This window comes from Eretmochelys imbricata, chromosome 1 (assembly GCF_965152235.1).
Source record: "Eretmochelys imbricata isolate rEreImb1 chromosome 1, rEreImb1.hap1, whole genome shotgun sequence".
Classification (NCBI taxonomy): Eukaryota; Metazoa; Chordata; order Testudines; family Cheloniidae; genus Eretmochelys; species Eretmochelys imbricata.
In genome coordinates, this window is record NC_135572.1 from 148,497,473 (window position 1) to 148,510,396 (window position 12,924).

The window sequence follows — 12,924 nt, forward strand, 5'->3', positions numbered from 1 at the left end:
AGCCCCCGGACAACCCATTCGCAGAGCCAGCGCCCCGCCTGCGACACGTGACCGCCTCCAGCCGCAGGCTCAGCCTCGAACGTTGCCCCGTTGCCCGCGCCTCGCCCCCCCTCCGCGCCCCGCACGCTGATTGGCCGGGGCGGCGCAGCGTGTCAGCCGGCGCCCCCTTCCCTCTCCCCGCCCCCGGAGCCGAGAGTGGAGCCACGCGCCGGTTACGTACGCAGGCAGAGAGGGCGCTGGAGACGCCGGGGAGCGTTCTGCCCTCCAGCCCGCGGCCAGGGTCGCCTAGGAGACGCGCGGCTCGCGAGCGGCTCCCATGGCTGCGTCGCACCGAGTGGTGCTGGGGCCGCTGGTGGGTTCGATCGACCAGGGCACCAGCTCCACGCGCTTCCTGGTGAGTGACCCGCCCCACGCGGGCTCCGCCTGCTGCAGGGGCGGCGCGGTGCCCTGGCACGGGAGGCCGCCCGCGGCCGGCCGGTGCCCCCTGGCTCTGCCCGCGGCTGCTGCTGCGGCGTCCAGTGCGCCTCTGGCCCCGTGGCGGGGGCCGCCCCCAGGGAGACCCACCGCCCCGCCTGTGGGCATGGGGAGCTGGCCAGCAGCACCTCTGGTAGGCGGCGTGATAGCCGGGCCTCGTTGGGTTTATCCACACGGAGCCATGGCTCAGACTCCGGTTTGACCTCCCTTGGAGAGACCAGCAAGCCCTCCCTGCCATCTGCACGTAAATCACTCTGACTCGGACCTGCAGTCCCAGGTGCCTGCTTAGGGGTGGGTCAGAGCCTGAGTCCCCTTGTGAATTGGGCCCAAGCCCTGTCACTTTGCAGGCCGGCGTTACAAGGTCTAGGTAAAAAGAAAAGGAGGACTAAGGTGCCACAAGTCCTCCTTTTCTTTTTCGCGGATACAGACTTACACGGCTCCTACTCTGAAAGGTCTACGTAGTGCCCTATGGCCGAGTTAGCAGCACTGTGAGAACTGGGTCTAGCAATTGTAAACCTAGGTTCACAATGTTGTATGGGTGATCAAGCGTGGGTTTGGAAACACTGGTACACCACCATAGCGCTTGGGTCAATTGACTTAAACTCGTAGGCTTCGGGGCTAAACATTGCAGTGTAGACATTCAGGCTTGGACTGGAGCCTGTACTCTGAGACCCTCCCTTTTTGAGGTGTCTCAGTGTCTGGACTCCAGCCTGAGCCTGAAGGCTACACGGCAGTTTTTAGCCGTGTGAGACCACGTCAGCTCTGGGTCCCATGGACCTGGGCTTAGTGTGCAGCGCACCGTTGAATCCACTAGGTGTTTCACCACTGAGTTCAGAGGCTGCAGGATTCTCCCCATGGCTCTGATTCTCTGCGGCTACATTGCACCTTGTGTTGTTGCTGACACCTACGAAATGTTACTTTTCTGATTTGGAAGTGGCTTACATCCACTGTGAACCTAGCCAACACGTGTAGATGTGAAATGTGTAAACCAGGTGTCCGCACAGAATCCGGTCCCATGGCTTGCCTTAAAGTTACTGATGATGTGTAGTGTAAAATAGCACAGTGACTCAACTGCACTGCCACTCTGAAGCCTGTTTCTGCCTGTATGAATAATGACTCCTGCTAATGCCATGGGTAGGCCCTAATTCTGCGAAGACTTAGCACACACTTAGCTTTACACACTGAGAAGTTCTAGTGACTTAAATGGACTTTTCACAGTGCATAAAGTTTAAGCATATGTGTAAGTCTTTAGTCTACAGGTCTTCGATAGGTCCTCAAATGATAAAGATAATTAAAGGCCCTGGTATGCACCACAACTTAACTAAAATATATTTGCTCTGAAAGCTAGTGCACAAAGCTTAAGGCCAGTAATGGTTCTTCTTATTTTATTTAAAAAGCCAAATTGTGAGTTATTTGTGAGGGTGATTTCCGAATTGGTTGTCAGCTTATTTCCCAGAATTAATTATCAGCTTGTTTCCCAGAGCAGAAAGTGAAACTAAATTGTAGAGAAGGGAATTGTAAAAATAAATTAATGGATTATTTAATAATAACCTAGTTTAATTGCAAAATGGAGGCCCCAGCCATTTGGGTGCTGTTATAATATAAACCTTCATTCAGCCTTCCCACCATCACACTGCATGCAGAGCTTCCCTTGAATCTCACTGGTGATCTTATGCAAAAATTGTGGATTCAGCATATTTTTGTGAGTAGGAATGAGTTTTAAATTATGTAAATTGCCTATAAATGTTTTGTTTCTGATCAACAGAGTGGAAGAGTGTTGGACTATTAGAGATCATAGTAGGCTAAAAAAAAATGTGGGAACTAATCATACAGAGAGACTGAAACTTACTATATACAAGGTGCTGCCAAATGCACAGAGTATACAAACTGGGGGGGGTTGGAGGGGGGGAAATATTCTTGTTCTTGCAGGTTGCCAAAAAAAAATTCCTAAATTGAATCTATTCCATGCAGATGAGTTGCTGAAGAGGGAGACTAGTCTGGAATTGAGTGTCATCTTGACCGATGTGAAAATTTATTTCCCCTTGCCCTTTTCCTTATAGAATTGTCAAATGACAAAATAAAATCTGGGCATGGAAAGGAATTCTAGACTTGCAGCTGAGGATTGTCCCTTGTGGTGGCAATACATGCAGCTACCTTACAAATGCCAACTAGGAAAATGAAAATATGGAAAAACTTAACCTAATTTCAAGTGTTAATCTGCTTTATTTGTACCAGTAAGTTTATTTGGCAAAAGCTCCTTTTGAGTAGACTTAAGAGACTTTCCCAACTTCAAAATTCCCTTTTTTTTTTAAATCAACTTTAGTTACATGTAACATGTCAGGTTACTTTATAAGGATTGGAGAAAGTCTGTTTTGTTTTTAAATGTCTCCTTTTGACAGCATTTTGTATATAGTCAGACTATCATTCACTCTTGTGAGATTAGTTTCCTCTTCTGGTTGTATTATAAACACACAAAGAAGAGGAAAATATTTTTAAAAAACAGAAGTGTGATTGTAAATTTCCAGGAATATATAGGTGCAGGTGTAGAACCTGCAACTACTCCTAATTCTTTTTTAATTTAAAAAATTGCAAAATGTAGCTGTTTTCTTAAAATAGCGGTGTGATTGAAATATTACAAAAATAAAAAGTGCCATGAACTTGAATGTCAAGAGATCTCCTTTTACCTCAGTGAGCAGAGAGTTAACTCATAAACACCAACATTGTGAAAATAGTATAGAGGGACCTACGCTCTACTGCCCATTCGCTCAGAAAAAATGTGTATGCATAAAATAGAAATAACACTAAATGGGGGGGGGAGACTTGCTGAGGGAACATACCATTTTACAAGGGAAATGTTTCATGTACCAGTCTACTGTTACAAATCTAGTGTTCTGTTAGTCTGTTTTTTCACTAGATCTAGCCTCTTCTTACCTGTCCACCTTAATGTCTTGGCTTCTATGCTTGTTTTCATCTTCATGTATGTCTTTCCCTATCATTTCCAACTGTTTTTCTTTCTTTTTATGTCTGCATCATCCATCTCAGTAGGAGGCAACAGTTACTTACCTTGCTTATGCCTATTATTAATACAGAAGCACTTGTAGCAGCGGTGTGACTATTACGCTGACCACGTGATTTTAGGCAACTTCCAAGTGATATTTGCTATTGTCAGGAGTAAAGATATGGTCATGGAGTTAAAATGTGGTGCAATTCTCTCCCTTGGGTGAGTGAGAAGAATGTGTGTGAATCCTACATTGCATTTAAACCTTCTGGATACCACTAAAAGATATTCAAAGCATGGGTGGAAAAATCAGGTAGACAAAACAAATGCTCCTAGATGGATTAAGATGGTACCTTGTGATACGTCTTGACAATTACTTTAGCAAAGCTTTTGATACAGTCTCCCACAGTATTCTTTCCAGCAAGTTAAAGTAGTTTGGGCTGGATGAATGGACTATAAGGTGGATAGAAAGTTGGCTAGATTGTCGGGCTCAACGGGTAATGATCAATGGCTCCATGTCTAGTTGGCAGCCGGTATCAAGTGGAGTGCCACTAGGGTCAGTCCTCGGGCCGGTTTTGTTCAATATCTTCATTAATGATCTGGAGGATGGTGTGGATTGCACCCTCAGCAAGTTTGCAGATGACGCTAAACTGGGAGGAGTAATAGATACGCTGGAGGGTAGGGATAGGATACAGAGACCAATTAGAGGATTGGGCCAGAAGAAGTCTGATGAGGTTCAACAAGGACAAGTGCAGAGTCCTGCACTTAGGACGGAAGAATCCCATGCACCGCTACAGACTAGGGACTGAATGGCTCGGCAGCAGTTCTGCAGAAAAGGACCTAGGGATTACAGTGGACGAGAAGCTGGATATGAGTCAACAGCGTGCCCTTGTTGCCAAGAAGGCCAGTGGCATTTTGGGCTGTATACGTAGGGGCATTGCCAGCAGATCGGGGGACATGATCATTCCCCTCTATTTGGCACTGGTGAGGCCTCACCTGGAGTCCTGTGTCCAGTTTTGGGCCCCACGCTGCAAGAAGGATGTGGAAAAATTGGAAAGAGTCCAGCGGAGGGCAACAAAAATGATTAGGGGACTGGAACGCATGACTTAAGAGGAGAGGCTGAGGGAACTGGGATTGTTTAGTCTGCGGAAGAGAAGAATGAGGGGGATTTGATAGCTGCTTTCAACTACCTGAAAGGGGGTTCCAAAGAGGATGGATCTAGACTGTTCTCAGTGGTAGCAGATGACAGAACGAGGAGTAATGGTCTCAAGTTGCTGTGGGGGAGATTTAGGTTGGATATTAGGAAAAACTTTTTCACTAGGAGGGTGGGGAAGCACTGGACTGAGTTACCTAGGGAGGTGGTGGAATCTCTTTTTTTAGAGGTTTTTAAGGTCAAGCTTAACGAAGTCCTGGCTGGGATAATTTAGCTGGGGATTGGTCCTGCTTTGAGCAGGTGGTTGGACTAGAAGACCTTCTGAGGTCCCTTCCAACCCTGATATTCTATGATTCTATGAAAAGGAAAAATAAAGTAAAATTTAGCACAACTGCAGACTGTCACCTTTTGTCCCTTAAACTTATTTCATTCTTTGTCAGTAGGTACTTTCTTTGTGTCTGTCAAGTGGCAGCCCTGGAAGCAATAGTTTATGGGGGAGGACTTTTTAGTCCCTCCCCTTTTTACCAAAAATCCTAGCTGTTTGACTTCAAACACCCTTTTCTACCTCTTTTTAGAGGCTGATGATTAAGTTTTTATGAGGGTTTTGTTTTCTTTGCCAAACAGCAAAAGGCACAACTTAAAGCAACAAAACTGGTTTAACTTAAAAACAAAACTTTTTCAGAATAACAGGGAGAATCACATTAAAACAAAAGAAATGGCATATCTAACATATAGCTTGACACACCTTAGAGATTTTTTTTGTAAATATGACTTCATTAAATTTGTTGCAGCATTGACTGTACAGCTATACAATTAAAGATGTATGCAATAAAATTGATTAAGGGAGAATGCTGGTTTAATTTTTCAATAATTTGTTGTAAGACTACCTGTACATGACGAGAGCTTTGCAACACCTTTAACCAGACTTTTGTGATTAAATCTCAGTGTTAGTAAAGTAGAAACTACATATAGACAATGCTATACAAGAGAGCACGGAGGTATATAAAGTATCTTAGAGGTCAACAAGGGATCATCAAACTAGCAATTTTTTGCACCGGAACTTCCTCAGGGAAGGATTTCCCTTGCCCTGTGATAGGTAGATTCAAGAAACCGTTAAACTTTATTCACTGCAAGGAATATTCACCCTCTCATCCTTCCAATGCTCAGCCTGTGTCACATCCCTCCTCTTGTCTCCAATTCCTTCCTCAGTTATAGTCTGTAATCCTGGTTTGAAAGATGTTACAGAACTCACCAGGCAGATGTTACATTGGCATTTCAATAATTTAGTGTTTTATCAGGTGTTCCATAGCAGGATGGGCATTCAGCAGTCTTTTCTGCATATGGTGGTTACTGTCCCCTGTACAATCTAACCCCTGACTTTCCAAACTCTGGGGCTCAACTTTATCTCAAAACCTAGCATTTTAAATGCCCGTTTGATCTTATCTATGACCTAGTCACCCAAAGGTTCAAAGTGACTGAATCTTAGTTTGCATGTCAGTTATTCCTGGCTGAAGCAGTTAGCTTGAGCCAAATCTGGTCTCTTTTTTTGGGCAACACTATTCTATCCTGTTGTCCAGCTGAAATTACATGTAGAGGCTGTAAGTAATCCCTCAAGGGGTTGGGGAGAATTTCCTCACCACAGACATTCTGTTGGGCTGTTATAATAGTTGGTCTCTCATGAATCCCAGTGCAGGGCATCTGTCAGGAAGGCAGAGCTGTAATGCATGCCACAATGGTCACTGGCACCGTTGGGCTGACTGCTATAACTCAAAGCAGCCCCGAGGAGTGCTCAAGTTTTGCTGGCAACTGTCTTGCCCCAGGATATATTGTGTCAGTGTTTGACTTTGTTTTTGTTTTGTTTTTCGATATACCATTGCAAGAGGTGTATGTTAATGTCATGCTGTACAGTAACCTACTACATTGCAAATGGCTCCAAAGCTATTTCCTTATATCATGTTAGTCCCTGCCTTAATTTAATGCCATGTATTGCATCAAGAGAAGCAAAACAGTGTCACGGGTACTAAGTCCATAGTCTCTGTAAGCAAAATGACAAATACAGCACTAAAACAACTGACCAGTTTGTCCTCTCACACTGTTACCTTCCACTTCTGTATAGAAAGATTTTGACTTACTCTTGGCACATTAGTTTATGCTGCTTCTCCATTCTTATTTATACCTTTGGTGACTAAACTTTGTAATGGAATTCAATGTGTGTGTGTGTGCTGGGAATTGAATGAGCACATAAGTCTGTGTATTGCAAAATGACTGCAGACGTCAAGTAGTAAGAGGTTTTATGTGGCTGCTAAGTGCACATTCAGGCCAAAATGAACTTTTGATTGCTCTTGCCTGAGATCATCTGAATCAGTGGGGGAGGAAAACTGATTGGGGGAAGGGACAGGAACTGTCTCAAAAACCTGGTTTTATTTTTGGCTTACCTGCATCACTGATATCAGAACAGATTTTGTCAGTCTGGCTTGTTTTTTCTGTTTTGTTAAGTATTGGTCTGGTGTCTGAAGCATGTTTTGGTTTTGCTTCATGTGTTAGGAGGTTAGGATTGCTATATAGGAATGGATTGTTTTCATTTGTCTTCAGGTTTTTGATCTCTCTGTCTCTGGTAGAGACAGTGTCTGCTGCTTTGGTTGAGATGGTGCTAGAAGTAGACTGAATGCATCTAAGGAGACCAGAGGGAACACTTACCCAGTTGTGCTCTGTCAGTATTCTGGCAGGTGTTCTCTGTAGGGATGATATTTGATTGCAGTGGTGGAGGATTTCTATTGAGAATTTGTCCCAGTTGATGACAGCGTCCTAGTGGTGGTAAATAGTTATGTGGGAACCAACACCAAGGCTGGCAAAATGGGGATGAGCGTGCTGCATTCCAACTACTTCAGCCCTTGTTGGCTTGGGAGTGAAAGCTTTGCCTGGCTTGACGTGCTGCCATTAAGCTGTCTGAGTGACTTCACCCATTTGTGCCAGCATCCTTCTTAGCTGAAAGAAAGACAGGAATACGCTGTCCTCCATTTGGGAGTGTGTATGAATGTTGCTAATATGCCAAAAGGTGTAGTCTGATCTTAGTGAAATAAATGCTTAGCAAATGGTTTTGTTACTCGGCTTTTGACTTTTTTTTTTTTTTTTTTTTTAATTCTTTGTATCTCTTTCCTCTTGATGTGCACACACAAGCCCTTGTAATCATTAATGGAAGCTGGATTGGTGCACTGAGGAAGAAATTATTTATATTGTCATAGCACCTAGGAGTCCTGATGCCAGGCACTGTACAAATATGTAGTATAGACAGTCCCTTCCTGTCCTGAAGAGTTTAGTGTAGCTTAATGCTAAGACTGAACAGGTAGATGAAACAGAAGATGCGTAGATAGAGGGAAGAGGAAGGATGAGATAACCATAGTATATTTTGTGTAATCTAGCTGTGCATGCCACATAACTACTAGGCAAGGGGCAAGTTAACAACTGGCAGTGTTCTCTGGCATCATAGCAGAAGTGAGTCTCTGAGCTCAATTTTATCACTTTGGACAGTACAGAAATGAAATCACTTTACCGCTTTCATGACTAGCTACTTGATTTGGAAGCATGGGTGGGGATAAAGAAAGTAGCTATAACGTCTAATGTCACTTGGTGTAATTTTATACACAGGCCTAGGTTGCTCAACTAGGGTTGCCAGTTGTCCAGTTTTCAACCAGAACAGCTGGTCAAAAATGGTGCTCGGGTCAGCACCATTAAAAGTCCAGTCGGCGATGCAGCGGGGCTAAGCCAGGCTCCCTACCAGCCCTGGCTCTTCACCGCTCCTGGAAGCACCCAGCATGTCTGGCCCCTAGATGCAAGGGCAGCCATGGGGGCTCCGCCCACTGCCCTCACTACGACCACTGGCTCCCCAGCTCCCATTGCCTGAGAAACAGAGCCAATGGAGCTGCAGGGGTGGCGCGTGCGGGCAGTGTGTAGAGCTGTCTAGCTCCTTCGTCTAGGAGTTGGACATGCTGGCTGCTTCCAGGATCTGCCTGAGGTAAGCACTGCCCATCTGGAGCCTGCACCTCCTCCCACACTGCAACCCCCTTCCCTGCGCCCCCTTATGCACCCCAAACCACTCCTCCCCACCCCAGAGCCCACACCCCCAGCCATAGCCCTTACTGCACCCCACCCCATTGCCCCAGGTTGGAACCTCCTCCTGCACCCAAAGTCCCTCCAGGAGCCTGCACCCCAAACCCCTGTTCCCCAGCCCCATCCCAAAGCCCACACTCCCGGCTGGAGCCTGCACCTCAACCCCCTGCCTCAGCCCTGAGCCCCCTCCTGCACTCCAAACCCCTCGGCCCTAGCGCAGAGCCATCTCCCACACCCTGAATCCCTCATTTCTGGCCCAACCCCAGAGTCCGCACCTCCAACCAGAGCCCTCACCTCCTCCCACACACCAAGCCCCTACCCCAGCCCAGTGAGAGGGGGGAGAGTGAGCAACGGAGGGAGGGGGGGATGGAGTGAGCAGGGGGCAAGGCCTTGAAGAAGGGGCAGGGCAAGGGTGTTCGGTTTGGTGTGATTAGAAAGTTGGCAACCCTATGCTCAATGGAAATGTAACATACCTTCACTTTGTTATTGTCTCCTCATATATGGTTTATTTAATCCTGTAGGCATAAATTTATTTAATCTGTATCCTTGTTATTTGCAGGTTTTTAATGCGAAAACAGCAGAGCTCCTGAGTCACCATCAAGTAGAAATAAAACAGAAATTCCCTAAAGAAGGGTATGATCTCTGTATATCTTCTGTTCCATTTCTGTCTACCTTTCAATGTGGCAAAAGCCTATTTAATAGGATCTATGTATGCATAATTACACTTGAAGTCTGTTAAGAATATGGAATCAGTTGCTAATGTTTTAGAGTGGTCGGAAAGAATAATTAAATAGATCTTTTTTTTAAAAACAAGACAAAAAACTCCCTCCTTTGTATGGCCTAATGGAAATCTTATTAATTCCTAAAAATGTTTATGAAAGTTCAACCCTCGCAATAGTCACTCACCCATTCTTTCTTCCACTGTCCAGGCTTTCTTAAAATGGTGAAACTATTTATTCTCTTGACTGACTTGCTTATCTTTACATTCTCCAGCTTCACCTATGGAGTCTGCACAACTTATTCTGTAGCTCTAAACTTGCTGTACACTGTTCACCAAGTGTTATCCCTAGACTCTTCCCCCTCTGTACTGAGGCAGTATACATGTATCTATAGAAGATTTTGAAATACCACATTGACTTTTTCTCTAAAAATGCAGACTGACTATTCAAACTATTCTTTTGCTTGATTAAACAAACACTTTCTATATGATACAGAATTAGGTTGGTCATTCTGACATGGAATCAAAGCAAGTTGACTAGAGGGAAAAACTAGCTGAGTTAACTTTTTGATACTCTTTAATATTGTGAACATGTGACTTTATGGCCTGCTCTTAGAATTCATATGCAGCTCTCCATAAATGTAACATCTGCCTCATGTTTTGGTTCTTTTTTGATTGCTGTCTAATATTTGTTAAAGATGGGTGGAGCAAGATCCAAAGGAAATCTTGCAATCTGTTTATGAATGTGTGGAGAAAACATGTGAGAAATTGAACCAGCTAAACATAGACATCACCAACATAAAAGGTATTGTTGCAGTTTCTTATGTGTATCTAGTTGCTTTTGAGAACATGCTTTGGGGACTGGGGAAGGTCAGATCATCCAGTAATGAAGCCAGTGATTAGAAAGGAAGTAGGATTTAGCCCCATGTCAAAAAAAGCTCTGCATGTTGGGGAAATAAGATATTGCTGACACTTACTAGCCATGCATTGTTTTGCCAAGTAGACCAAATAAAATTCTCTCCCCAGGGATTGCAAAGAGGTTATGCAGCTAATGGATGAAATACTGATCACATTATACTGCAGTGCCTGCTGTTACAAAACTTCAGTTTCTTTGTTCATGTCTGTTTGTGAAAGTTAAACAGAAGAATAAGAGATGTAGAGCAGAGTTCAGTTTTTTGAAATGAGAGAAAAGTGGTATTCCAAGAATGTAAAAGGCATAAGCCAAAAGGTTTTTATTTTCCTTTCACTTCCTTTTCTTCCTTGCCTGCCCTCTAAAAATCTCTAATGTGTACTTTTCCCCCCTTCCTTTGTTTGTTTTCCAGCTATTGGAGTCAGCAATCAGAGAGAGACAACTGTGGTTTGGGACAAGACAACTGGAGAACCTCTATATGATGCTATTGGTACGTATCACAGTGCCTGCCTGGTGTATATGGCTTCTTAAAGTTTATATACTCTTCCTTTCAGTACAGCCTTGCTGCAGTTTTACTTGCAGATTCTTAGAAATCCTATATGAATCTTGTTAGAACCTGCAAATAATAATGACAACTTTTGGTGGCCTTTCCCAAAAATTGCATGTTTGCAACCACTGATGCTGCAATTACACAGAAAAATATCCTAGTTAAATATTCTATCACATCACAGTTTAGCTTAATAAATCTTTTAATCAGGCTTCAGCAAAATAGAATGTTGACAGCTTGTGTTTGTCAGAGGTCTGAAGTTCTGCCTTGTCTTTTGCTGTAGAATTGAAGGGTCCTAAGAACTTTCAGAAACCTGAACTTGGCATTGCTTTGAGAGAGGGGATTTAAGTTCTTCCTTCCAAGTAGCTTTTTGTGTTTAATGTTCAAGTGTGTGACGTTTAAGACTTTATCTTAGGTAAAACTGAGCATCAGTAATTCTTTAACACTGTTTACTACTGTAGTTGAGTATTCACAGAGAAATAGTAAATAAACCTATTACTGTATGTACTTTAAGCTTTCTAGTTGAGTGGCCTTGGTCTTCTGGCAAACTATTAAGTATGGTTACTCACTCACTTGTTTGACCTCTGTATTGTTCATGAATAGACTGAGAAACACAAAGTATATCCTTTGTAGCCTCTCTTTGTAGAAAGTCATATTGTGATGTTACAGACCACTTAGCCTTGCAAATAGAATGAGGTTACCTGTCCCTTCTACCTTTTTACAATGATACAGAAATATACATAAGAATATTTCTTTCCTATCAATTTTTTCTTTACTAAAAATATTTTAGTGTGAGTTTCCTGACATTAAGGACTTCAGCAATTTTTAGTAGAAGCTGTACAGTTCTGCTGTTCTTTGACTATGACAAATAGCAAATGGTGGTTGAATTATTGTAAATGTTTTGTGTGTGTGATCTATTTTGGTTTGTAGTGTGGCTTGACCTGAGAACCCAGCCAACAGTTGAGAGACTTCTTAAAATAATTCCAGGGGAAAATAAATCCTTTTTTAAGGTAAGGGATTTTTCTAGAATATCCAGTTAGTAATGCTTTAAATTAAGATTTCCAAATAGTCTCTGTGTGTGTTAATGATTTTCTATTTGAAGTCTTGGGCATTATGTACCAGATGCCTGTCTTAAACCCACTAAACTCAGAGTTAGGGCTTCCACTAGAATAGGAGTTAATATGGTCTTCAACCCACTTTCCCATCCTACGTTTGTCATATTAAATAATTATTAGAGTAACTTTTAATTTATAGCATTAATTTAATATGGCTAATTTGAGAGTTGAGAAGCAGTTTCACTAGAGTCCATCTTCCTTTCACATTCAGCTTTTAACCTGGTGGCTGTATGCTGGCCAAATGATGTCCAGCTTCTTTGTTCTATAGCCACACTTGGTAGAAGTGGGTCAGTGAACCAGCGTATCAGCTTGCTTGGCTATAAAGCTACAAATGTAACTGAAAGTTCATCCTTTCAGTGTCAGGTTGCTCATTGCAACATCATTGTTTGCTGTCTTACCCCAAGCAGCTATCGCATACGATGTCTGCATATGCCTTTATCTTGTTGCCACGTGAAAGGTCTTTGAACCGTAAACTGATCAGTTGTTGTGATCGTTGTTCATAGGCATGTTGGTCTTTGGCTTTGATGTGTGAGGGTTTTACAGTATTGGGAATGCTTGGTCTTTTTTTAAAAAAGAAGAAAAATAAGGTTTAAATAAAGAATCTTGAGTTTCCTTTCTCTTTCCCTAACTTCATAGACAAGTACAGTAGTCACTGGAGGGGATTAGCTCATGGCATGTCCTAAATGACCCTCACTCTTGCAGACTAGGACTGGCCTTCCGCTTAGCACGTATTTCAGTGCAGTGAAACTTCGATGGCTCCTAGACAACGTGGAAGAGATCAGGCAAGCTGTTCGTGATGGGCGAGCTATGTTTGGTACTATTGATTCATGGCTTATATGGGTATGTGTATGGGGGTTCTTTTTTAAAAAAAAAGTTTTTTGTACAACAGATTTTCATTGTAC

General features: G+C 43.3%; 1 protein-coding gene across 2 annotated transcripts in view; it reads left to right on the plus strand.

Annotated features, from left to right (window-relative positions):
• The first annotated feature begins 230 nt into the window (after positions 1-230).
• The window catches only part of GK (glycerol kinase), a 46,642-nt gene continuing 33,948 nt past the window's right edge, over positions 231-12,924 (plus strand). For both annotated transcript variants that reach the window (XM_077816972.1, XM_077816981.1), the window contains exons 1-6: positions 231-394; positions 9,292-9,365; positions 10,149-10,255; positions 10,773-10,850; positions 11,838-11,917; positions 12,725-12,862. In XM_077816972.1, coding sequence (XP_077673098.1) covers positions 317-394; positions 9,292-9,365; positions 10,149-10,255; positions 10,773-10,850; positions 11,838-11,917; positions 12,725-12,862 — 555 coding nt within the window. In that variant the 5' untranslated portion in view covers positions 231-316. The remainder of the gene's footprint in view (positions 395-9,291; positions 9,366-10,148; positions 10,256-10,772; positions 10,851-11,837; positions 11,918-12,724; positions 12,863-12,924) is intronic.